The following is a 24,688-nucleotide window of genomic DNA, read 5'->3' as shown; positions in this document are numbered from 1 at the left end:
CTTTGCGTCAATGAAGGATTATTGGGTTGGACATGAGCACACAAGATTTAACTTGCGATGTGCTTAAATTTGCGTCTTTTCGTTGAATATATAACGGGAAAGATGGATGAGCAGTATGTTTCTGACACGTTGAGGTCAATGGTAATTGATAGTCTGACTTTCTCGCATCTTCTCTCAAAAGAATATCGTATAGCAACACTGGGGAGTTTCAAACAGGAGCGGTGTGGGATGACCTCCTTAATCGAAATCGGTGTCCTGTCATCAGTGAGCTCTCTTGAACAGGTGGCGCATCCTCCGCTTCACCTGTCCCTTATATAGTACAAACGTCCATCCCAGACAGGCGGAGCGGCGCGAAGGACATGGAAACTCCGGGCCAGTTGAGACAAGACGCCTCTTCAGCGTTTCAGCGTTATGGTAGCAGATAGTGCCGAGTGCGAAGGTCAGACGCCCCTCCCGTCGTGCGTTCACGCTGCTAAGAAAGCCGATGTGACCGGCGGTGTCGGTGACCGTCCAAACGGAGGTTATTTTCAGGCAGAACGCGGCGTCTCTTGAATCCCCTCAGACGCCAACATCACGTTTCGGTGCTCCAGGTTCCCCCCCTTCTGACTGACGTCCGATCTGGACGTCTCTGTGCATTTGATTTGATATCTCTTTAACTGTGGAGCTCAGAAGCTGGGTCCGTGGTTTGTGTTACGATGGACCCGTCGGTCCAAACAGGAGAGACTGTTTTAGTGTTTTAGTTGCTTTTGTACGCTTTGTTATCATAATGTGTATAATATAATATGTGTAACTGGGACGGTATTGGAACACACATCAGAAAAACAGTTAAAACAGTTAAACTTACCTCGGTCCTAAAGTTTGCTTGTTTTTACTACTTAAGCGTAGTTTCACTCATCTCCCGTTTATCTCACCAATCGCTAATTTTATATTACAAAAGCTTCCATTTCCTAGCCACTTGATCTTATCCAATGGTAGTGTTCTTACGCGGAGTGATGTCCGTTTTCCCCTCACGTTGATGCGAACTACACCTGTCCAAGGTATTGCTGCGTCAAGTTTATCATACTTACATGGGTTTATAGGGTACAAGATCAGGGTTCGAATTACAGTACATAAGTTAAAACTGATCCGTAACGAACAGCCCTAGCTCTGTATTAGAGCGGCGTGGCGCAGGGAATTTACTGAGACGCGATGTTTGGAAGAACGACACCAGATAAATCAAAGCTGTCATCCTCTCCGGTTTCACCAAAGGAGCCAAAGGTCTTGAGATTAGCGAAGGTTCGCGCAGCGCTGCCCGCTACGCTGGCCACGCAGCCAGGGCACGGCGCTCCAAGCTGCTCGCAAGGGGACAATGTTCACAAGCTGCCACGAAGGGAATATATTTCGTGGCTGACATCGTTAACTATTGAATAAGACCCACATGTTGTGCACTCCTATTGTCTGTAATCATGCGTGGATTTTCTGGTTGTTTGCTAAGCCTGGCTCCCACCCCCCACGGACAATCATGAAGATGTAACTGCGCTCTTGGGCTGTCGGCCTCAAACCGGATCGCAGCTGATTGATTTATATGCTTAGTGGGTACACAAATGTCACCTGATGGATTATTAATAAACCAATAGCTTCCCCCTGAATGCACACCAGCTCTTTGGTTTAGAAAGTGTAGACTTTCTAAAATATATATATATATAGTCATTATATATCATACAATCTAAAACATATATATATATTTATATATAATGTTTTTGAGAACAATCCTTGTGCCCTTTTAAAAATGTTAGAATCATTAAGGGCAGAGTTGCTGGTAGCACCTGGCAGCGTGTTGGCCACCAGAGTCTAACATTCTGGGCGTCTCTAATTTCATAGTGCTCGGACAGGGCCAAAGTCCCTGGGGGTTCAGATAGCCCCACCGAGCCCCCGCAATGACGTGTGGCGCCCCGCATTTAGGGAGGGGGGTGATTCTATTCTTAACACCCGCCCTGTTCCAGAGACTCTCAGGGGCGTTTGAATGGAGGAGGGAAGATCAGCACCGTCTGAACCGAGCAGCACAGACGCGGAGACACGCTAAACGCTGCTTTATCTGAGTAGCACAGACAGAGACGGAAGCTCAACACTGTGTGAAAGACCTTCTTCAGTGTGACGGCCGGTATCTGGAATACGGCGGCAGGATTTTGCACGCTTGGTAGTTTTTACTGAGCTCTTTTTGCACTTTGAGGACCATTTACACTCGCTACTGGGAGATTTTTTTTTTTCCTTTTGATATCTTCCTTTGGTTGAGGTAAAATACAACGGAGAGGGACCGAGTCAGAGAGGGAGCGTTGGCTGGTTTGACCCCTTTTCACAGACCCGTGACGCACCGCCCAGGTCTGACCTGGTAGCGCGACGCTTCATTTCAACGCAATGACCTCAAAACTGGTGAACCAGCTGGCAAAGGTGTACGACCCCAACCCGGCGGCAGGTGGGGGGAAGGCTGGGAGGGCGGCGGCCGAGACCGACGATCACTCCGCCCACTCCGTCCGCCTCATCCAGGTGCGCATCGAGTCCCTGAGCGACAAGATGGACAAGCTGATCCACATCCAGGAGAAGGTCCTGCACCGGCTGGACAGCATGTCTCAGGACATCGGCGACATCGAGCACGACGTGGAGACGCTGAAGGTGGACAAGGAGGAGGTTCACCTGCAGGCGCCCACGCAGTTCCAGCTGCAGCAGGCCAGGGGATCCAGCCAGATGAGGGAGATCTGCCAGGAGATGACCTCCATCATCTCCGTGGTGAACGAGAGGTCGGAGCAGCAGGCCAGGAAGCTGGAGGGCATGGAGAAGCTAGTGCTCGGCATCCAGGAGGTTATCGGTTTCATCGGGGAGACGGTGAAGGGCTCCCGGCTCATGGAGCTGCTTTTCAAAGACCCCGCTTCACGCAAGGAGAGAGCCAAAGAGGCCAGGGGCCGACAGACTGCCAAGAAGCAGGTGTCTGCCGAAAGGGGAGAGCCGCCGGCCGGCAAGAGAGCAGAGAAGGTGAGTCTGTGAGCCAGAGTTTGGCGTGTGCAGCTCAGAACACAGCCTCGGGGTACCCAAAGATCCTGTGTGTGTATGTGTGTGTGTGTGTGTGTGTGTGTGTCACTGTTTCCTTTGCAAAAAAAAAAAAAAGCATTGTAAATCTGCTCTTGTTGCTTTTGGGAACACCTGTCCTCATGTTTCTGTCTGTTTGCTGCCGCTGAAAAACCCCAGGGTGGGCGGGTGGCCATTTTGAAGTAGAAATGGAATCCCTTGAGCCACGAGTCCCAGGAAGCAGGAGCATGCAGCTGAAGTTACCGTCGGACTGTGAGGGTTTCAGTGGAAAGCTGTTAACTTTAGCCATACGCACGTGTTCTGTCTCTCACTTCGTCAGCATTTGTGGTCTGACCTTGTGAGTGAAAACAGAGCTCTGTGTGTGTGTGTGTGTGTGTGTGTGTGTGTGTGTGTGAGTGTGTGTGAAGGGTGAGGGGTCAGTGCTCCTCCATTCATTTAATCTCAGATCTTTTTCAACATTCTAGCAAGCGCATGAGTAGGAGAATATTTTGTCACCACATTAACAGTGTCATTTTCCAACAGCGGGGACATAGTGTCCTTAGCGCTAAACCATGCGCTATGCATTTCTTACAAAATAACTATAGTTTATGTTTGTGCTGGGAAATTGGGAAACACAGTGAATGTGTTCACACAGGCAGGATTCCTGGAACGAGCTGAATAAGATGAAAAAATATATATGACCACGTCATGTGACAGGATCTTTAAAATCCAGATATGTATTGCAACGTGAGATGTTTTTTAGATCATCTATCTCTGGCAGTGAGGCGGCTGGCCAAAGGGAGAGTCTGATGACTCAAACACAGTAACTGACCTGTGCCCCACGCTGGCCTGTAACGTATAGCCGATCCGTCTCTGCCCCACGCTGGCCTGTAACGTATAGCCGATCCGTCTCTGCCCCACGCTGGCCTGTAACGTATAGCCGATCCGTCTCTCCTCTTTCCAAAACATCACGTGACAGCCATGCAGTGGTCACCTCTCGTGAACGATGACGGAAAAAAAACCCACGTGTGACAGACCTGGGTGTGGTGTCTCCGTTTCATCTGCTCCTTTTTTTTTGCTGCATTCATTGGTCATGTGATTAATTTGTGTTAATTTTTGAAGCATCCGTTTGAATCGGTCACCGGGAGAATCGATCGGTGTCCTTTCTATGCGCCTTCGAGGTGAAGAGAGAGGGAAAGTAACGCAGGAGCCATATTTGGTAGTTTCCCCAGCCCCTTTCGGGTGGAATCGATATGAGCAGCAGGGCAGGCTGGCATGGCACGCTTTTCCGAGGTTGGCACTCTGGCCGCGAAACCTTCTCAAGCAGAACCACCAGGACTGCCTTCAGCTACAGTGACCCCTACTGGTAATGTACGGTAAAAGCAGAGGATATACAGTATACATTACGCAGGATATAGGATTACGACCGAGGCATGTGGGGAAAGTCACTGAATCTGAATGTACAGGAATTCTCAAGGGGCTGCTTTCCCTGCTGATAGTAGCATGTGTATGTAAAGGGCCGGTGCATGTTTGGGGAGCTGGGGGGTGGGTGTTGGGGTATAAAATTGCCCGACTTCGCACCCCTGACCCCTGTATGGGTGTCAGGTGGCCACACTTTGATGACTCAGCCCCTGTGGGAGCTCACTGTCTGTCCCTCCCCCCCTCGCTGCCTGCCCCCCCACCCCCCCCCCCCCCCCACCCCCCAGTACCACAGCAGTGTAAAATAAACAGTGTAATGTCCAATCTACCATGGCACAGCACTCCTGAAATCAAATCTCCCACTGCCCTCTCCCAGCATACCTGGCGAACTGACCTTCCTCCCGGTGTGGAAACGCTATTCATAACTTTAACTGGTTTCGTTGCCATGGCCACGGTGTCAAACAGACGCTGATTTAGGAGCGTAGTAAAGTAGGTGCGCAGAGTTTTGATGTCCTCTCTGATGAGGAGGTACTGTGTGGGTGGGATCCCTACACAGAGCTGTGTTTCCTAAACAGTAACGGCTTTCTCACAGACCAGGGGAAGCTGCTGGCTCCAAAACGGCACCATTATTATTTTATCAGGTGTTTTATCATTATTATTTTTATCATGAGTACTGAGATGGCACAGTTTAATCAAATATTTCATTTTATACTCATGGGAAGTGTCCTCCTCACACATGTCCATACCAGCTCTGACTGGCTCATTAAGAGCTGAGTGGTGAAGCTCTCTTTAGGTGTGGATGTGACTAGGGGCCTAACACAGCAATGATGTCAGGGTCTCCATGTTCATTTCCCCACCTGCATCTCCACAGCAACAGAGCGGGTATTTCTGTATGTGTTGCTATGACGTCTGCGTGTTTCTGCCGTGCGAACGTCATGACCGTGTTGGGTAACTGTCTCCACGCGGTCCACCGTCAGGTGTGAGGTAGCCGACAGCGTTCATCTCGGCTCGTCCTTCAAGGGTGCAGCTGTGACCCAGAGTCCCAGTGCTGGAAATGTGCCTCGCTGGGGGGGGGGGCGTTGTCAAAGGCAGGAGGCGAAGGAGGGCGAATGTGATGGGAGTTCTCAAGATGCAGGCGGATACTTAAAAGGAGTGTTTATGGAGTCCGCGGCGGCGAGAAAAAAAAACTTTTTTTCCACTTGGCATCAGCATCATGTTCCTCCAGGCAGTATTGAAGGATATGAGTTATAATTTCACAGCTCTGCATATTCCCTGTCCTCTTATGGGAGACCGTCGCTCAGTGCTGAGTTAACCCCGTCTTGCCCTATCCGTGTGAGAATGCAGTGATTCACCTCCACAATGTAACTGTGTCAGACTCCCAATCGCTGCCTTTGAACAAGGCACTTAACCGTTTCTGTGCTTAATGTGCTGTCTTGTCATTCATTTATTCATTTATTCATTTATTCATTTATTCATTTATTCATTTATTCATTATCCCATTTGTGTCCACCTGTTACAGTGTGTTTGGTTCATTGCTGTAAATGCCTGTATTCTTAATAGCCTTTAACCATGGCATCCCTCTAATACCGCATGCGGGCTCACCTCTCCAAGTGCTGCCCGTTTTGTTTTTAACAGAAAACTACCTCTACTAAAGCCACTAAAGGGAAGACAGAGACCTCTCCCGTATGTGTCTCCAGCCCCCCGGAGACTGTTTCCAAGGCGACACTTCACGGACCAAAGCGCTTCCTTGCGACTCATAGATACGGATTCGTAGGTTCCAACTTCCAGCTGTCCCACGCTGTGTCTCTGTCTGGTCCCACTGCATGTAACAGACATTCTGCCCATCCCATTCTAACACCATATATTTACGTACTATCATTGTATAATATTTCATATTCATTTACTTGGAGTGTGTTCTTTTTATGAGAAAGACCCTCTTGGTGTAGGACATTACCACAGTTGTAAACACACCAACTACATCGGTAGCACAGCAGTTAAAGCCTGATGTTTAATGGCTGGCTTGGCAGGCAGGTTTTGTGCCCAGGAGCTGAATATGCATTGGGTAGTTCTGTTGAAAATAATTGCAGTACTTACTGCTGGATCTCAGAATATTTAATAGTTGTGCTAACTACTGTTGGATTTAAAAATAATTACCATGTACGATACCTTTATCTCTAAATTGAGTTAATCAGAGAAGATTAAGAGAGAAGTTGTTAATCTGTAATAGAAGTTGTTAATCTGTAATAGTACTGACAGTTATGCTAGTGATAATTTAGCATTGCTTATCGGCTGATGGCCTGGTTCACCCCTTGCCTAGTCCCTCAGTTTGGACTTATAATCAGCAACAGCACTTTAATGCAGTTCTCTCAAAGCCTTTAATGCAGAAATGAAAACAGTTCCCAGCGCATCGAGGGGAGCTGTTGTGGTGGTGTTGAGTCAATACAGTCTGTGTAGTCTGGGTGGCAGTGTAGCATAGTGGGTAAGGAGCAGGACTGACAACCGAAAGGTTGCTGGTTCAGTTCCCCAATAGGGCACTGCTGCTGCACCCTTGGACAAGGTACTTAACCCACAACTGCCTCAGTAAATATCCAGCTGTGTAAATGGATAACATTGTAAAAACAAAAACAATTGTAACTGATGTAAATTGCTCTGGATAAGAGCGTCTGCTAAATGCCAATGATGTTAATGTTAGTACAGTCTGGAATCTGGCTCTGATTGGTGGCTGCGGCTGCAGCTGCACTGATGTCCCTGTTTTTTGTCCTTGTTGCGCAGCTGAAAGAGCACAAAGGGAAGGAGACGAAGGAGAGGCCACGCCTGAGCCTGAAGGGCCTGAAGTCTCAGAAGAAGAAGAAGCCTCCAGACTCCCCAGGTACTGCGCAGCGTGAACTCTGACCTTTAAACTCACCACCCACAAAATGAGACCACACGCTTTAAAATCAACATAAACGGTGTTAAAGCGAAGAGGGAGACCGGCTGGTACTAGCCGTTACATTCATCACAAAGTTGTGTTCTGATTTTATGGCTAACTTGAGCTTAAAAAAAAAAAATTAAATGCACCAAGAGGCTGACACCGTGTAATGGCTAAACACATAACCGCAGACTCCTGTATGTACTTCCATCTGGCTTTAGTATTGCATTGTTGTCCCTGTGCTTTGTGAGTCGCTTGGGATAAATGCAGGTGTTCTTTTTGGACCTCGCCAGACACCGTCTCTCTGAGGAAGCAGGCGCTGCTCCTGGCAGAGGTTCAGAAGCTCAATGAGGAGAACGCAGCAAGGTCAGGCCATGCACAAACAGCCAAACCCCAGGACCTGGAGACCGGGGGATGGGAGGACACCCCTGCTGGACAGGGGGGTGTGGACCTTCTGAGCTTCATCCTGGAGGGACCCTCTGCGTCCGCGCCCGAGCAGGAGCAAGAGATGGAGCAGCTGAAGCAGGAGGAGGAGGAGGTGGTCACCGAGTACGAGACCGAGGAAGAGGAGACCATGCAGGAGGAAGGGGCGGAACCACAGGAGAGAGAGAAAAAGGAGCCTAAAGAGGAGGAGAGAAGCCCAGATGTGACCTCAGCTGTGAGCGAAGGAGTGTGTGTCAAACCGGAGGCAGTGGAGCCTCCTCCTGCCAGCTCCTGTGACACGCCCAGTGATGTCCAAGCTCCTGTGCTGGAGAGGTGAATTCATACATACGCACTCTCACCTGTGTACCCACGAACACACACACACACACACACACACACACACACTCACATACACACGCACACGCACGCGCACGCGCACACACACACACACACACACACATCTGTACCCACAAACTCACACATCTGTACCTGCAAACACACACACAAGCTTAAGTTCTGATGGTGAATGGTTGTGAATCCAGAGACTGGATAGAAAAAAATGATGAATCGCTCTGGAATCTGTAATCTGACATTTTATTTTATTTATAATTTTAAAATATAACTTTAGAAATCCAAGCTGTATGTATTTCAATATATTTAAATATTACTGATATTTTTTACCATTCATTTACAAATTCCTTTTCATAAGGGGTGCTCAAAAGGTACATTTTCAGTTTGTGCATATCCGCTACCAACGTGAAATATCAGCCACCACCTGATAGTGGAGTCAGTCAGTTTTTACATTTTCTGGCCCCTCCTCTCCAGGCACGAGGAGAGCCAATCAGCACCTTTGAAGGCGGAGCCAGAGCAGTCAGGCGAGGTCACCGCCAGCAGCAAGCGGAGGGTGGCGGAGGAAGACCTGCAGCAGGAGGAGCACAAGAGGAGCTGCACTGTGGAGGAGAAGGAGAAGGAGGCAGAGGAGGAGAGGCAGGCAGAGGGAGAGGAGAAGCAGGGGGAGGAGGAGAGGAAGGGGGCCGAGGCCCAGGCCCAGGATGCCGGAGAGAAGAAGGAGGAAGAGGAAGAGGAGGATGACAGAGAGGGACTGGAGATGGATCTGGAGGAGCTGAGGAAGGCGTGGCTGAAGAAGAGGGCGGAGCTAGAAGGAGTGGAGACAAAGAGGGAAGAGGAGTACAAGATCGGTGAGAAAATGAGAGAGAGAGAGAGAGAGAGAGCGTTGACTGATCTCACACTAATATCAAATGAAATAACACATAATAATAAGTAACACGGATCATGCTTGAATCGCAGACATAGCATGCAGAAGGTGAAGGCATCCCAAAGAGCTTGGTGAGGTCATAGTATCTCTTGTGGCAGTGACTCAAAACTCAGCGTCAGACCCACCCCCACAACATAAATATATGGTATAAGACTTTATTCAAATAAATATGTTCATATGTACTCCACATATTACAAAATATTTCAGTCATTACCACTGTCATGTACACAGTTCGGTTTCTGCAGTCACTGATTACATATTATAATATGCAATATTTTATTTATGCAACATTTTATCTTATTTTCTGCAATATCGTAAACTCTGTTGTTCCACAGCAAACAGCAGAATGGCCAGAACCGTGGAAGAGTACCCTGAGCAATCGAGTTCATCATATTTCATGCCTTCTTTGACTGAAATTTAATTGTGGAGTGTGTGTGTGTGTGTTTCTCAGGATGGGAGTCTCACATGTCATTGATGTTACACATTCAGGGCATGGATGTAAAAGAGAGAACAAAGGAATAAAATATCTCTGTTTCTCTCTCTCTCTCTCTCTCTCCCCAGATTGCAGCCCTCCCCCCTCCGCCCCTTTTAAACACCGCATTGTTTCCGCCAAACCGAACCAGATCAACAACTTCTACACCATCAACCGGCAGGAGGTCCTGGGAGGGTGAGAGACACAGGACAGAGCGTGTGTGTGTGGGTGTGTGTGTGTGTGTGTGTGAGAGAGAGCGAGAGAGAGAGGACCCAAGGGCCTCTCTAAAGCCTCATAAAGGCTAATTGCATAACAGCCCCCTGCCCCATACTCATAACCCCCCCCCCCGCAGATTCATAACTCTGGGATCAGGGGGGTTATTTTTACCCGACACCTTGGAGAATGTGAAACTGTAGCCCCTGCCAGCTGAGGGATAATCACTGAGTGTTAATCCATCGCTCCGAAGGCCAGCCCTCTCTCTGGTAAAAGCCACACCGCTGCATTTCAACGGAGCGTTTCTGAACTCCACACTTTCTGTCGGGCATATGTAAGGGCACTTTTACGCCTGCGTGTGCAATTCAGTCTCAGGTAGTCACAGATTGTCATCCTGGCCGGCTTATTCTGCCATCCTTTGGGAAAAACAAAACATTTCGGGGAACTGCTCGGCTAATGGGGTGAGTGTCAGCGGTGACCCCTAAAGCTGACCCCCAGAGAGGAGTACAATTACCTCCGGATTGCTATCTGGGGCACCTCTAAAGGTTGCACTTATATTTAGATATTTATATGATGGAAACACAGTTAACACCCCCCTCCCCCCAAACACACAACCCAGGAAAGTTATGGCTGACTACTGATCATTGATGAACAGCTTCATTTGTTTTTTTTTTTTCTTTATCGCCCTCTTACAGAGGTCGTTTTGGCCAGGTTCACAGATGCATCGAAAATTCATCCGGACTCACCCTGGCAGCCAAAATCATCAAGGCGAGGGCTCCCAAGGAGAAGGTGCGGGCTTGTCCTCTCTTAGGGAATACTGCCCGAAACTCACAGGACAGAGGCTAGAGTCATGAGATAAATATGTTGGTAAAACTGGTGGATGTTGGCAAAGAGTGTCAGCAGAGAGTTATTCCTCTACAACAGCAGTAGGTTGAAGATGTGCAGACATCTCCAAGTTTAATTACATTTACATTTACATTTATTTATTTACAATTTTTTATTTTGGAGACCCACTTAACGCAGTGTCTCTTGCAGATTAGTGCACATAATAAAGTAGCATAGATGGAAAAATCATCCACTGTGACGAATATGTTTTGTTCCATTATATAAAATGGGAGTTCGCTAAACACGCTGTCTCTGTCACTGCGGTCACGCGGTCGTGTGGTTCCGGTTGGTGCTGTAACCGTTTCCGTCACTGGACCGTACGGTTGTGGTCATTCCGCAGGAGGTGGTGAAGAACGAGATCCAGGTGATGAACCAGCTGGATCACGCAAACCTGATTCAGCTCTACGCTGCCTACGAATCCAGGAACGACATCATCCTCGTCCTGGAGTAGTACGTACCCACCCTCTATGAGTGGAGTTTTCCGCTGTGGTCACTGTGGACACCACACAGCGGCAGTGGAAACAGTACAATGTTAAAAAACCAAAGTATAAATTCAGCCCAAACATATATTGTGCCAATTACCATTATCGGATTGAAATGATTATATATCTCAAATTAATATATGAAATACCAAAATTCAGAGAAATTCATTTTTAAGTGGAAACATAGTGCATGCATTATAATGAATTATAAAGAATTTGGTCTTTTATACCTTGTCCATTCATTAATGTTCCATATTAATTTTTCTGTACATTCTACCATGTAGGCACAAATGTGAGAAATGGATACAATATGTGTAGCATAGTTTGAAGTATCTTCAAAATACAGTCATAGTTATTAGGTTATATGTTTTAGAATATATATTAAAGGCCCTTTTTGCCACCCTCAATGGATGCTAAGGATATGTGCGTTATATTTACCAGGGCATGGATCAGCTGATGTTGCTCACCATGCATTGACCGTCTGCTCATTAGTGACACCCAGTGTTGTGTAGGAACAATCTCTAATCCTCACTGCACGGCTGGCGTTCTCGCAACACGGCCACGATGTTGCAAAAACATTCATAACGTTGTCAGAACATTCTGGGAACTTTGTAGGAATGGTTTCTCTGTCACTTCTTAGAACTTGGTGAGGCACCATTTGACAAAGTAAGCAAGCTAATATTGCTCGGCCTAAATTTAGCATGACGTAATCTTTTGGAATTGACAGACAGATGTTTTAGTGTTAACGGGTTTGAAAATTAAAATTTCTGCCTCATTAGCAACTCAAGCCATTAAAGATGGAATTTTACAGCAGGCCTAATAGATAATATATTTATTATGCTGTCTACTGTGTTGCTTGTAAAAAATGTGTCAAGATGTATGAACTCGTCCACTGCAAACCAAATCTGCCTATGGGTCCAAATAAAGTGACCTTGACCTTGACCTTGACCTTAATACATTCATCTCGGCTGGCAAGTGTGGCATAAGCGCAGATGTAGCTGAGTGAGTCCTGTAGCGTCAGTCTGACTGTCTGTCTGACTGTCTGTCCGTCCGTCTGCAGCGTGGACGGAGGGGAGCTCTTCGACAGGATCATCGATGAGAACTACACGCTGACCGAGCTGGACGGAATCCTCTTCATCCAGCAGATCTGTGAGGGTCTGCAGCACATGCACAAGATGTCCATCGTGCACCTGGACCTGAAGGTGAGAGCAGACAATCAATCAATCCGTCAATCAGTCAATCAATCAACCAATCAACCAATCAACCAATCAACCAATCAACCAATCAACCAATCAATCAATCAGTCAATCAACCAATCAACCAATCAATCAATCAACCAATCAACCAATCAACCAATCAATCAATCAACCAATCAACCAATCAACCAATCAATCTATCCATCTATCTATCTATCGATCAATCTATCAATCTATCAATCTATCAATTTATCAATCTATCAATCTATCAATCTATCAATCTATCAATCTATCTATCTATCTATCAATCTATCTATCGATCAATCAATTGATCGATCAATTAATCAATCAAAGTTTTCACCCTGTTGCAACCTATGGATAAACTTACAGATCACTGGTCTCTTTCAGCCGGAGAACATTATGTGCGTGAGCAGACTCACCCACCACATCAAGATCATCGACTTCGGCCTCGCCAGGAAGTACGTCCCCAAACCTCAGACACCTGGGTCTGATGCACCAAGATACGACCCCTGCTGCACCACTATACCAACCTTTGTGATGAACTGTAGATCTATTCAGCAGATCTCAAACAACACTTAGCAGTTAGCAGAATACTCCAACATGTAGCCGATGTGCATGTATGCTTTGAAATATATAGACGATTCTGGTGTGTTAGTGTGCTGTATCATATGCCCTGCTCTTGTTCCAGGTACAAACCAAAGGAGAAGCTGAGAGTGAACTTCGGCACACCGGAGTTTCTAGCTCCTGAGGTGGTCAACTATGAATTTGTCTCGTACCGGACAGACATGTGGAGTTTGGGAGTCATTACATATATGCTGTGAGTATCGTACCATTCACACACACACACACACCCACACACACACACACGATACATGCATAGACACACATACACACACACACACACACACACACACACACACACACACTATACACACATACAGACAGACAGACACACACACACATACACACATGATACACGCATACAGACAGACAGACAGACACACACACACATACACACATGATACACGCATACAGACAGACAGACAGACAGACAGACACACACACACACACACACACACACACACACACACACACACACGTGGTGCCCTGACCCCTCTCCCTTGTCTCCTCCAGTCTCAGCAGTCTGTCACCGTTCCTCGGCGATGACAACAATGAGACGATGAACAACATCTTGGCCTGCCAGTGGAACTTCGAGGAGGAAGAGTTCACCGACATCTCTGAGGAGGCCAAGGACTTCATCTCCAAACTGCTCATCCCTAATAAGAGGTGCGTTCCTCCCAAGTGCAGTAAAATGTGTTCTTTCTCTACCTACCCCTTACTTGCCACAACATGGTAGGCAAAATGGCCCTTAAGTGCAAGGATGAAATTAATATGTTTGTTTGTTTTGTATGTGTGTAATGCTTTTGTTTTTGTGTGTGTGTGTGTGTGTGTGTGTGTGTGTGTGTGTGTACAGTTGGAGGTTAAATGCTGACGAAGCCCTTAGGCATGCCTGGCTGTCGGACCCAGATCTTCACTACCACCTCCATGTAAAGGTACAGTGCCTCAGTCGGACCCTGATAGAAGCCAGTTCTGACCCAAACGGTACTGTAGCTGCTCAGGTACTGAAATGTGCTTGACCTTCTCTCTCTCTGCAGAAGAACATGTGTCGCTCACGGCGATCGTCCTGCGTTCCTGTCCCTGACAGTTAAAAAAGGTGAGTCAGATCATGCGCAGTAGATTCCCATTGGAATACAGAGGAATATATGCATTTTGATGTATTGCTCTGTAGTGCTTCCCTCTGTCCAGTAGACCACTTTGCGTAGGGATTACATGTCGATGACGTTTTTGCTGTTGTCATTGCAGCTAATTTTAGAGCAGGGAAACATTAAAAGGCAATGTTCACTGCTTGAATGTTGAAAATAGCCGAATTTAAGAGTGAATGTTGGTAACTCCCAGTGGACCTTACTGTAGTGTGTTCTGTTGCTGTAGTGCGTGCAGAAAGAGCAGCTCTTGTAAGAAAGCATGTGTGCCACCAGCAAGCATCACAGCCCAGGACATTCAAGTTTCCCCTCTCTGTCTCTCTTGTCTCTTTAAAATTTTTTTTGGCATCCAGTTTGGGGTATCTGTTGTCGGGCACCCTCGAGCGCTGGGTGCTTCAATGACACGAGGCCTCGCCCACCTGGACCAACACCGCTGTACCTGTACGCTTTCTGGAAGTTTCTCTCTGCATCTCATATGTATATCAGCACAGCGACCTTAGTATCTGCCGTTCTAGAACCATCTGTAAGCCACGGAATGCTAGTACCTCAACAGAACCCTTCCCCCACCCTGCATTCTAGAACCAATGCAAGCCACAGAATGCTAGTACCTCAGGAGAATTCTGCTCTCACCCCTGTTCTAGAACCATCTATAAGCTACAGAATGCTAGTACCTTACCATAACATAGCGCCAGTGACATGCTTCCCCAAGGGCCATCTGGTCATCCCCCACAGCATCCTGAAAGGTCTTTATAGGAGCGTGTAGTATATGCAGACACCGCTTTCACAATCCAGAGACTGAAGCCAACCCTAAGATGGACTTAATCTAACTAACATTAGCTAGAATGATGTGACGTTGAGTACGGTTTTCTAACATTGTGAACTATAACATTTAAAATATCAGTTTGGTTTTGGATGTAGAGACTTTTAGGTTCCCTGAAAAGTGTTTACTAAAGTGTTTGCACCCGTTAGCACAGTTGAATGAATCATTTTAGCAGAGTTGTGATTACTGTTCTGATGTTATGTTATGATTTTCAGTGTTTTTTTTCCCTATTGTAAATCTGTTTTATCAAGCCCCAAATTCACATCAGATGTCTTGTTAGTTTCTGTTTTTCAGTCCTGTTTCACATCTGTGTTGGCACTTTATAGGTGTGCATCTTGGAATATAGCCACATGAAATGCTGTCGTTGACTTCTCTGTATTTAGTTTCTCTCAGAAAGTAGTTATACCAGCAAGGCTGATCTCCCTAACAAGGAACTAATGTACTGTCGAATCTTTTATCCAATACTGTAATGCTGCTCTTTTCTGCATCTTGTGCCGGAATGAAATCTCTCTGGAATATTTTCGATGGAACCTTTCTGTACGGACTCCGAATGCGTTTTGGTGCCCGCTGCAGCGCCTGCTTTTCTCACAGCTCAATCCACCTCTTGGTGTCAAACATAAACATCGATCGATTTTGTTGTGTGTGTTTCATTAATGTATGGCGACTCATTTCTTTTTTTTTTCCAGTGGTTTATCTCTGCACTCTGAGTGTAATCAGGGCTTAATTGAGGAACGAGTAGTTATGTTTAAATATAAAACTGTTTGGAAGATAGTCGGGAGGAATGTGCTGTAGTGTCTCTCCGTGTCTGTATCAACATTAGCTCAATATCAGTGCACTCCGAGAATAGTGTTTTAGGAACATTCACCATTTTTATATGTTTTATGTGCCTTAAGTTTTAAACCATACTGTACATGTGTGTATAAAAAAAATGAAACTTTATTTTTACTTTATATTAAAACAAAGTCTTACCACACATCTCTTTCTGGGTTCAGTGCTTTTAAGTAAGAATCTACTGTCCCTGTGAAAACGCCACAGGAGTTGAACGAAGAGACTCTGATTCAGACAGAAGGCTGAAGGTAGGCCTGGTCTGAACGACCTCTGCACCTCTCTCCACTTCAATTCTTTTAAGGAAATGAGCAAATTAAAATTTGCTAATTAAAGGCCATTCATCATATCCAAAACAATGCACACGATCACATAGCGCACACGTGTAGGTAACCAGGAATCTACAGACGAATCACAGGTTTTTAAACCAGATATTACTGTTCCTTGAGGCAAATTTTGGTAATGCTACGATCGTCAATGTAAAAATAAGCAAGGCTGCTCTTCTTCTCACTCTGTCATTGTTGTTAATAGATTTATTATCAGTATGAATTTTTAATAAAGATTCATTTTAATAATGTGCACATTACATTATGCGTAGCTTCAAATGATGACATATTTTGAAGGACACTAGAATGAATAGCCTTGTGTTGCCCAGTTCTTTCGCTGCTCTTTTTTGCTGGTTTCCTGGTCGTTTGAGCTGTTTGCCTCAATATCCACCAGAGGGCAGCAGTGCAAGAAGAAAAATCTTACCACTGGTGAAGTCGTGATCGAAAAAGGAAAACAAGAAATAAGAATATGAATAAGAAAACTGAAAACCAGTCATGAACTGGACGACCTGTATTCATTTTAGAATTTGTACAATCAGTGATTTTTTTTCCCCTGTTCCATCTAGATGGAAACTTCCGAAATTTCCAAATTCATCCATCATCTTTTTTTTTATTTTCAGAAAATGGATTTAAGGATTCAGGCCAATGGTTCATTCATACAACCTTCCAGTCACCACTTGGGTAATGCAGACTAAGATATGGGGGTCATATCTATTCCCTCTCAATAGCCACATCCTCGGAAAACTAAATTTGTACATACTCGCCGATGAATCTGCTGCCACTAAGGACAGTACTGTGTTCATTTATAAGCTGGGGGGATGTCCTTTTTTATTGCTTACATTTTACATACAATCCAGTTATGGAGATGGAGATTCACTGAAGCAGGTCAGGCTGAATCCATCATGCAAGCTGCAGAGCTTCTCCACAGATTCAGGCGGCAGACTGGTTCTGAGCCCAGCCTCTTTAAGGACTGCTCCACATTACTGCCGTTACGGTACAGGCCATTAAGAATCTCTCATGCACTCCTATCTACCCATCGCCTGGGGGCCAGGTTTCCATGGTCATCTCACCCTGTTCTCCAACAGACGCGGCCCAAACTGTGCCCCCTCACCCCTTCACCCCTTCACCCCTTCACCCCTTCACCCCTTCACCCCAGAATATCACCTCACAGCCCCTGAGCTGCAGGGCTGAGTTAGCAGTGGTCATGACCCGATGGGGAGGTGTGGAGCGGGCAACCAGAATGAACTCGGCTCTCGACCCCAGCCCCGCCTCGGGGTCCAGACCCCGGTCTGTGAGGCAGTCCAATGTGCAGATTCGTTTCTGTGGCTTGTTTGACTTCACACTCTGTAATGCTGTGTGTATGTCTGTGTGCAATCAGGCTAACTACTTTCGTTAGTGCTTCAAGGAGAGGGAGGGGCAGGATGACCTCACCCCAGTCTGCCCATCCCATAATTGTCCTCCACTGCAACCATGGATACCCCTCATCAGTCAAATGCTGAAGACTCTTCAATGCTGAACTTTACCTGAACGTTTATCACTCTGAAAGGATTTACACTGTTAGGGAATAAGAAGGTAGTAAAATATTGCAAGTTAGGTCTGACCTTATCAGATATTATTTAGGTTGACAACTGTTAATGAGTAGAAATATTTCACTTTAAAAATGTACAGTCTGACACAGTTTGCACAGTTTGCTCTCCTCTTGACCTACGTGGTGCACAGACAACCAATAGTAAAGTCTTATTACATGTTTATTACACTTTAATATCTATTTACTACCTACTTTTTGAAACATCATGTTAATAAGTAATAATATATTCATTAACTGGTTGCGCACATTGCAAACTGAAACTTGAAACGAAGTGTGACCAAAGATGGTCAACTCAGTGGCGTGACAGGCATTCTTCATTCTTCATTAGACACAACCCATCGGATGGCCATTTTTTATAATTGTATGTGAAATATTACACAATGTATATTTGACAGTGGAACTCTGCCAAGTCCTGCCGACCCCCCCCAGACTCCCATTTCCAGGAGCGAAGGTGTGGCATAGTGGTAAGGAGCAGGGCTCGTAACCAAAAGGGTGCAGGTTTGACTCCATGCTGGGGCACTGCCACTGGACTTTTGGGTAAAGTAGTTGACTCACTGTTGCCTCGGTATATATCCAGCAGTATAAATGGATAACGTGTAAAACTGTAACCTATGTAAGTTAGTCTGGATAAGATCACCTGCTAAATAACAATAATGTAATGCAATGACCGGAGAAAAAAGTACAGAAGAAACTCAGGTGAGGCTATGCTAACCAAAGCGTTGCCCTGTTAGTGCCCTGGGTGGCATGGCTCCAGGGGGGTATCAGCTGGCATAATTAAACACCCTCTCTTCTCCCCGGGCCTCCTGGGATAGCTGGCGTTGAGACCAGGGGCATGCTTACGAGGATTGCTCAGCGGATGAAAGCGAGAAGATTCCAGAAGCCTGAGTGAGAGGCCAGTGCAGTGCGATACAGTTTGTTCACCTGAAAAAATAAACTAAAAGTCGGAGTTGGAGGTTTTTTTTTCACCGAGCTATGTGGGAAAAAGGGCCGAGTGCTCTGTTCCTCGCTGCCGAGGTCACAGGAAAGGCGGACTGCCAGAGAGACACCAGGTCGGGCAGCTGGGGGTCAGCCAGTCGGGTCAGAGGTCACCGCAGGGCGTCAGATCTGCTGTCACAACCCCCTGCCCCACTGCTCCTAATCTAATCTACGTCCTTATTCAATTAGCCACTTGTTGGGCTAATTCATCTTTTTTTTAACATGTTATCTTAATTTTCCCATTATTGGAATTTAAATGAGTCTCTGGGAAAAGTTAGGTTGGGAAAAGCAGAAATGTCACTCTCCATACCCCCCCACCCCCGCCCCCTCCCCGATGACTACACACACACAGATTACAGAAAAGGTATACGGTATGGTACCTGTGCCATGTTTCAGCAAATCACATGACTCGAGGACAGTTATTTTGTAATTATGACAGTTATTATGTAATTATTGTGTAATATGTAATTATTCACTGCATAATGGCATAATTAAATTAAATACAAAGCAGTATATACCCCAAGAGATTTCAAAGAAGAGTGCACTTGCTGCCATTACAGGATCAACAGTTCAGGGATCTTATTCATTACAGAATCACAACAAATTCTTCAGAACAAACTTTAGCCATGGTTAAAAGATTGAAGAAGAAGAAGAAGAAGCAGCAGCTCTATGGTCAGGTTGCCCCTTCAGTGACTCCTGCATATTTCCCAGAGTGCTCTGGGGCTGGGGGTTGTTCCCGGCACACGGCTTGGCTCGGCGGCAGCCGTCATGCGAACGGCCAGGTGTATCCAGAGATTGTGTTCTGCTTTCCTAGGCACGCGGTGCGGTTCTTACCGGGAAACGGGGCAGCCAAACACGACGCTGACTCTGCTGTTGCGATCAGCGATTTCCGAGATTGGCTGGGCAAACTACCACCAGCCCTCTGCTCCTCAGAGCGTGCCGAAAAAGCGCCTCAGACGTGGAAAAGTCCTGCGGAAACCTTCCTATTGATATACCCCGAAACAAAAAGGTGCATCACAGGCTACCCCTCTGGAGGCAAGTTTAGGGAACAAGGAGAGGCGTTCGGGGGTCGAGGGGAGTTCACCTGGTTCAGTGTCAGGACACGCGGGGGGCTGGCCTGACCCCTCGAATGGCTCTCAGCGCTCGGAACGTGCGGTCACTCAGCCAAGCAGGTGATGCTGATTGGGGCCAGGTTGCAGGGCCCGAGGGCCCGGGGCTAAATGGAGTCTTGTGTGACAGGCTCAGCTCCCCTCACTCTCTGGTCCACGGCCCAGTTTGGAACTGTGAGAAATTCAATTTAAGAGTAGAGAATACCCCCCACACCCCCACCCCCCACCCCCCACCCCCTTCAAGCCTCGAGGCAATCTCCACAAGCGCAATCAAAACCAGATGTACTTAACGGGGCCTAAAGATAACAAACAGAGAGAGAGATTCTGTCAGAGAAGGACCACCAGAGCAAAGTCCAACAAAAAAAAAACCGGACATATTCATACTGTACGCTCTCACGTCTTTCTTTTCCCTGACACTCATGGAAAGAAGAGAAAGAAAAAGCCGTAGAAGGAGAAAAAAACTAATATTCCACATAAGCATGAGGGTTGTTAGGTCCAGGCAGTGTCACAGGAGACTTGTTTCTGTGGGGGCCAGCTCTGTTGCCAGGTGGGGGGGGGGGGGGGGGGGGGGGGTAGTTTGTTTTGGCACTGGGGCGGTCAGGTGCCACCGCCCCTCTGAGAAAGCGAGCTGTCAGCAGTGACCCGGGACAGTGGGTGGCCTGCTCTGTCCCCCCCCCCGGAATGTCCTCTGCAGTGGTACTTTCCTGCAAAGCAGTTAAACATGACCTGTGCAGTCCCTGCTCGGCGCCTGCTATCCCCCTCTTGTGGTGGGGGGCTGTTACTGCAGCAGCTGCTCCCTCGGTGTGTCAGTGAAGCTGAGAGGCTTGCTGTTGCCGCAGAGGTGGGTCAGCTGAAGAAAGGCCTGATGCGTGAATCACAGTACTGCACACACATTGCGGGGATCTCACTGTGGCTGGTGAATTCTCTCTACAGTCACTAATGTGTGCCGCTAATGAAGCAGGATAACTCATGCAAATGTCTGAGTAGCGATTTGCTACTGAGTGAAGTATGCCTGTAAGATGCCAAAGATGGAGTGAAGTTACGGGAATGCTGAGCACCAATAAAATCTCTCTGTGTAGCGGGGTTGGGCACGTGTGCAGGGTCAACTTAGATCTCCACACCCCACTGTCAGGCTCCTGTCTGATAGGGTAAGACCACCTTAATCCCACCCCCCCTCCCCCCACCCCGCCAACCACCACCACCACCTCCACCACCACCACCACCACCAGGTCTGTCACACCACCCAGGTCTTCCTGATTGATGGTCATATCAACAGGGAAATGCTGAGAAGCTCTCAGCTACTCCCAAAACAGTTACCCTCAGCCAACACAAACATCACAGGGCACACACACACACACACACACACACACACACACACACACACACACACACATACACACATACACACACACTCCAGCCGATCTGCCTACAGTTATCATGCCGCAAAATGTTCTCATGAAACCCCAGGCGCCGAGAGCGCGGCTCAGAGTGGTGGGATGGGGCACTGTAGAACTCCCAGATGAAGCGGGGTCACAGGGCCACTCGTGTGGGAGCGGGCGATGGGGTTTCTGGGCGTGCTGCAGGCCAGCCAGTACGCCCCTTTATTGCCAAAAACAACAACTAAAAAAAAAAAATAAAACAGAACAGAGGAACAACCTCTGAAAGGTGGATTTCACAAAGCAGCGTGTAATATTAAACCTATATTAAAATGCATATTTTGTATTCCTTGAGGGAAGAAGTTAAAGCTTCAGCACTGGCCAAAATGATATATGACTATTTACAGCACACTAGGAGACTTGGGTTATTGGTGCGTTGTGGGACCTCATGTTTCGCTAGAGCGCCCAGAGTTTGCCCAGACGCTCAGCTTGTTAGGGACTGAGGCCTGTGCTTCGCTCAGCTGTGTTCGGCCTACGCTTGAGAAACAAACAAACAGACAGAGGAGACAATTCGATGTTTCGTGCCTTAATGCCAGGAAGGAATAAATCAGTGGCACAAAACTACCCCGTCTGAAGGACACATCTGTACTGTACTGTACAGTGAAGCGGTGAGGACTGAGAGTTTATTTTAAACTGTGAGTTTGCTACGTGAATCTTTCCTTTAGCAAGACAAGCAATACTAATGAAGGAGAAATTTTGTGCACTATTGTGTGTAATATTTTGTGCACTATTGTGCTGTAATATGTTTAAGTCACCATTTATATGAGTGTCTGAATAATAATAATAATAATAATAATAATAATAATAAAATAATAATATAATCATCATCATCATCATCATAATCATAATAGCTGCTTTCATTGATGCGTTTCATTTTACAATTTGTACAAACAGTTCAGTTATTAAAATTGGAAAACAACACATAAATTAAGTTCTATGCTATATTTTAATACATTTTAAGCCATTTGGAATTTGATGATTGCTTAAAAACTGCTAAATGAACAGGATTTTGTTGATAATATTTTTACAAAAAATATTTTTCACAAAAATATTGCACATTTTTGATATCTGTGAAACATGACCATTGAGGCTGATTCAAAGGTATTAAGAATTAATATCTTTATCAACTCTTTCTGAAAGTTACAAACTTTATTCTTATGTGATTGCAGCTTTGTCATAATTTGTTAGATTTAAACAACAGCAAAATGAAATAAAATAAAATTTAAAAAATAAAGTGCACAGTTCATTTGCACAATCCAGTGCAATGAACTGTAATGTAATCCTGTAAATGAAATGTATGATGAAATAAATAAATTCACAACATTCAAAATGACCCGTCTTCATTAAAACCAATTAACATTAACCATTAAACATAAACTAAGTACTAAAACTAATATTCTCATATTGCTATACAATCCAGCTGAATTCATAAACGCCTACATATATATATTTCTTTATTAAAATCATTATTTTGGCAGTGCGAGGCACAGCGGGCCTGTCCGCGGCAGTGTGGGGACCGGACCCCCCACGTTGAGACGTGTGATGGACAGGCGGGGGGGCAAGCTAACCCCCCCAGGAGTGGATCGTGTCCTGCTATTGTGCAGAAACAGCTGAGTCGGGGCTTCTGAGAACTCACGGCTTTTTTTAACAACAGGAACCGCAAGCAGAGGCACCACCGCGATCGGGCTTATGAAATCGCAAACTCACTCCTCGCGCTGAAATGCGAACAACCATTGTCCCTTTTCTTTCTATCTATATTAGCTCTAATTATGATTATAATTATAATCATGATAGTCTAATTATAATATTTTTACTTAGCAGACATGATTATTCAAGGCAGATTACATGGCATCCATATATAAAACTTAATATTTACTGAAACATTTGCACTACTACTTGGGAACTGACCCCACAACCCTCAGATTCCAAGTTTCTTAACACAGCTCCACAATTCTGCCCAAATATTTTGTCGGATGAAACAGGGAAAAAATGGCCAGATATTAAAAAAGTTGATTGGCAATGTCAGACTGCATACATGCGCTGGTAACACAGCACCATGGAGCTATTATTTCTAAAATAAACATGCAGATTTAAAGATTGGAACAGATTTAATCTATTTTTAATGTGGAGGAGTAATCACATGAAACAACAGCATATATGAAAGCAACCAGTGTCTGGAATTACCCTCTCCATGTTCAAAACACTTCTCAATATCATCACGTCAGTGCAGCGCTTGTACACACACAGCTTTCCTTTTTTCATAATGAGAAGAAATCAGCGAGTAATCACTAACAAATTTCTCTCTTTAGAAATCAGTGAAATCTAAACACCGGGATATGATGGCAAAAACATGTCTATGCCCTCAAACCACAATAATGCATGTTGGTAATATAGCTATTCATCTTTTTCATCTTTTTATGACCCATGTGCAATTTTAAAAAGCGATGCCTGAATATGAATAAATAAATACACAGATTAATAAACAAGATAATAATATGGCCCACCAAAACCAGACACACACATCTTATAAATATGTTATTAGAGTTAGAGTATGACGCTGAAGCAAATGTTCCCAGCATACCACACATTTCCTGTTTGTGCGGTCGAGCCTAGTTTAATTCTTTTGCATGGCTTTTGATCCTATTGTGGTGGGTGACCGAGCATGTTCAGGGAAAACCTGCTGAGAGTTCAGGGTGGGACACAGGGGACCGGCAACCCCAACAGAACCATTGCTTCACCGTGTATATTACATTACATTATATTATAGTAATTTAGCCGAGAGTCTTATTAAAAGCAACTTACATAGGTTACTGTTTTTATTCATTCATACAGCTGGATATTTACCGAGGCAATTCTGGATGAAGTACCTTGCCCCGGGGTACAACAGTTGTGCCTGAGCGGGGAATTGAACCAGCAACCTTTTCGGTTAGGAGCCCTGGTCCTGCTACACCACTCAACTGCACATTGCTTCACACCGAGTGGTATTAACCACTCGTTTTTCATAATTCTGTGTACAAAATATGGAGGTCTCTTCTCAGGGATAGGGAAGGGGGGTGAGGGGATTATAAAATAAAAACCAGCATTGTGGTTTTACAGCAAAGCCCCTAAAATGAAGAGAATGAAAATAACTTTATTTTTAACATGCATAAAATCGAAAATCCATGTCTAAAGGCGTATTGGGAGAGAGGTTTGTGAGTCATAGTGGTTGTGTGTGGGCTCTGCATTGTCTGAAAGGCAGAAGGAAACGCAGCAGCCAATAGGAGGCTGAGCAGCGGGCCGCTCGTGTGCTGTGGGTGGCTGGGCTGCTCTGGAGGGCTCTGAGTCAGGACTTCTGCTCCAGGTTTTCTTCCACGGTCTGTTCTGGCGACCTGTCTTGTTGGTGAAAAATTGCTTCTTCTAGCGTTCTGGGTTATTTTCAGCCCCAGAGTTTTTCGGGATTCATGTCTGTCAGAGCTGGGAGGGGTCCCGTCGGAGTGATCCTGGGGGGTGTGGCCAGCAAAGAGGTGGAGACCTGG

General features: G+C 45.9%; 1 protein-coding gene across 4 annotated transcripts in view; it reads left to right on the top strand.

Annotated features, from left to right (window-relative positions):
- Window positions 1-14,812, top strand: part of LOC118770930 (myosin light chain kinase 2, skeletal/cardiac muscle-like) — a 33,968-nt gene extending 19,156 nt beyond the window's left edge. The window contains exons 1-15 of one of the 4 annotated variants that reach the window (XM_036518715.1): window positions 1,890-3,006; window positions 6,094-6,228; window positions 7,231-7,327; window positions 7,660-8,122; window positions 8,615-8,988; window positions 9,627-9,732; window positions 10,446-10,539; window positions 10,976-11,085; window positions 12,178-12,319; window positions 12,722-12,792; window positions 13,023-13,151; window positions 13,469-13,621; window positions 13,809-13,887; window positions 13,990-14,048; window positions 14,448-14,812. In XM_036518715.1, the coding sequence (XP_036374608.1) occupies window positions 2,395-3,006; window positions 6,094-6,228; window positions 7,231-7,327; window positions 7,660-8,122; window positions 8,615-8,988; window positions 9,627-9,732; window positions 10,446-10,539; window positions 10,976-11,085; window positions 12,178-12,319; window positions 12,722-12,792; window positions 13,023-13,151; window positions 13,469-13,621; window positions 13,809-13,887; window positions 13,990-14,043 (2,619 nt within the window). In that variant the 5' untranslated portion in view covers window positions 1,890-2,394 and the 3' untranslated portion in view covers window positions 14,044-14,048; window positions 14,448-14,812. Of the gene's footprint in view, window positions 1-1,889; window positions 3,007-6,093; window positions 6,229-7,230; window positions 7,328-7,659; window positions 8,123-8,614; window positions 8,989-9,626; window positions 9,733-10,445; window positions 10,540-10,975; window positions 11,086-12,177; window positions 12,320-12,721; window positions 12,793-13,022; window positions 13,152-13,468; window positions 13,622-13,808; window positions 13,888-13,989; window positions 14,049-14,447 lie in introns of those variants that run through there. The other 3 variants (XM_036518717.1, XM_036518716.1, XM_036518718.1) reach the window with 3 other exon arrangements.
- The last annotated feature ends 9,876 nt before the right edge of the window (window positions 14,813-24,688 follow it).

Source organism: Megalops cyprinoides, chromosome 24 (genome assembly GCF_013368585.1).
Source record: "Megalops cyprinoides isolate fMegCyp1 chromosome 24, fMegCyp1.pri, whole genome shotgun sequence".
Taxonomy (NCBI): domain Eukaryota; kingdom Metazoa; phylum Chordata; class Actinopteri; order Elopiformes; family Megalopidae; genus Megalops; species Megalops cyprinoides.
The sequence above is the reverse complement of the archived record's forward strand: the minus strand, read 5'-3'. Positions and strand labels throughout refer to the sequence as shown.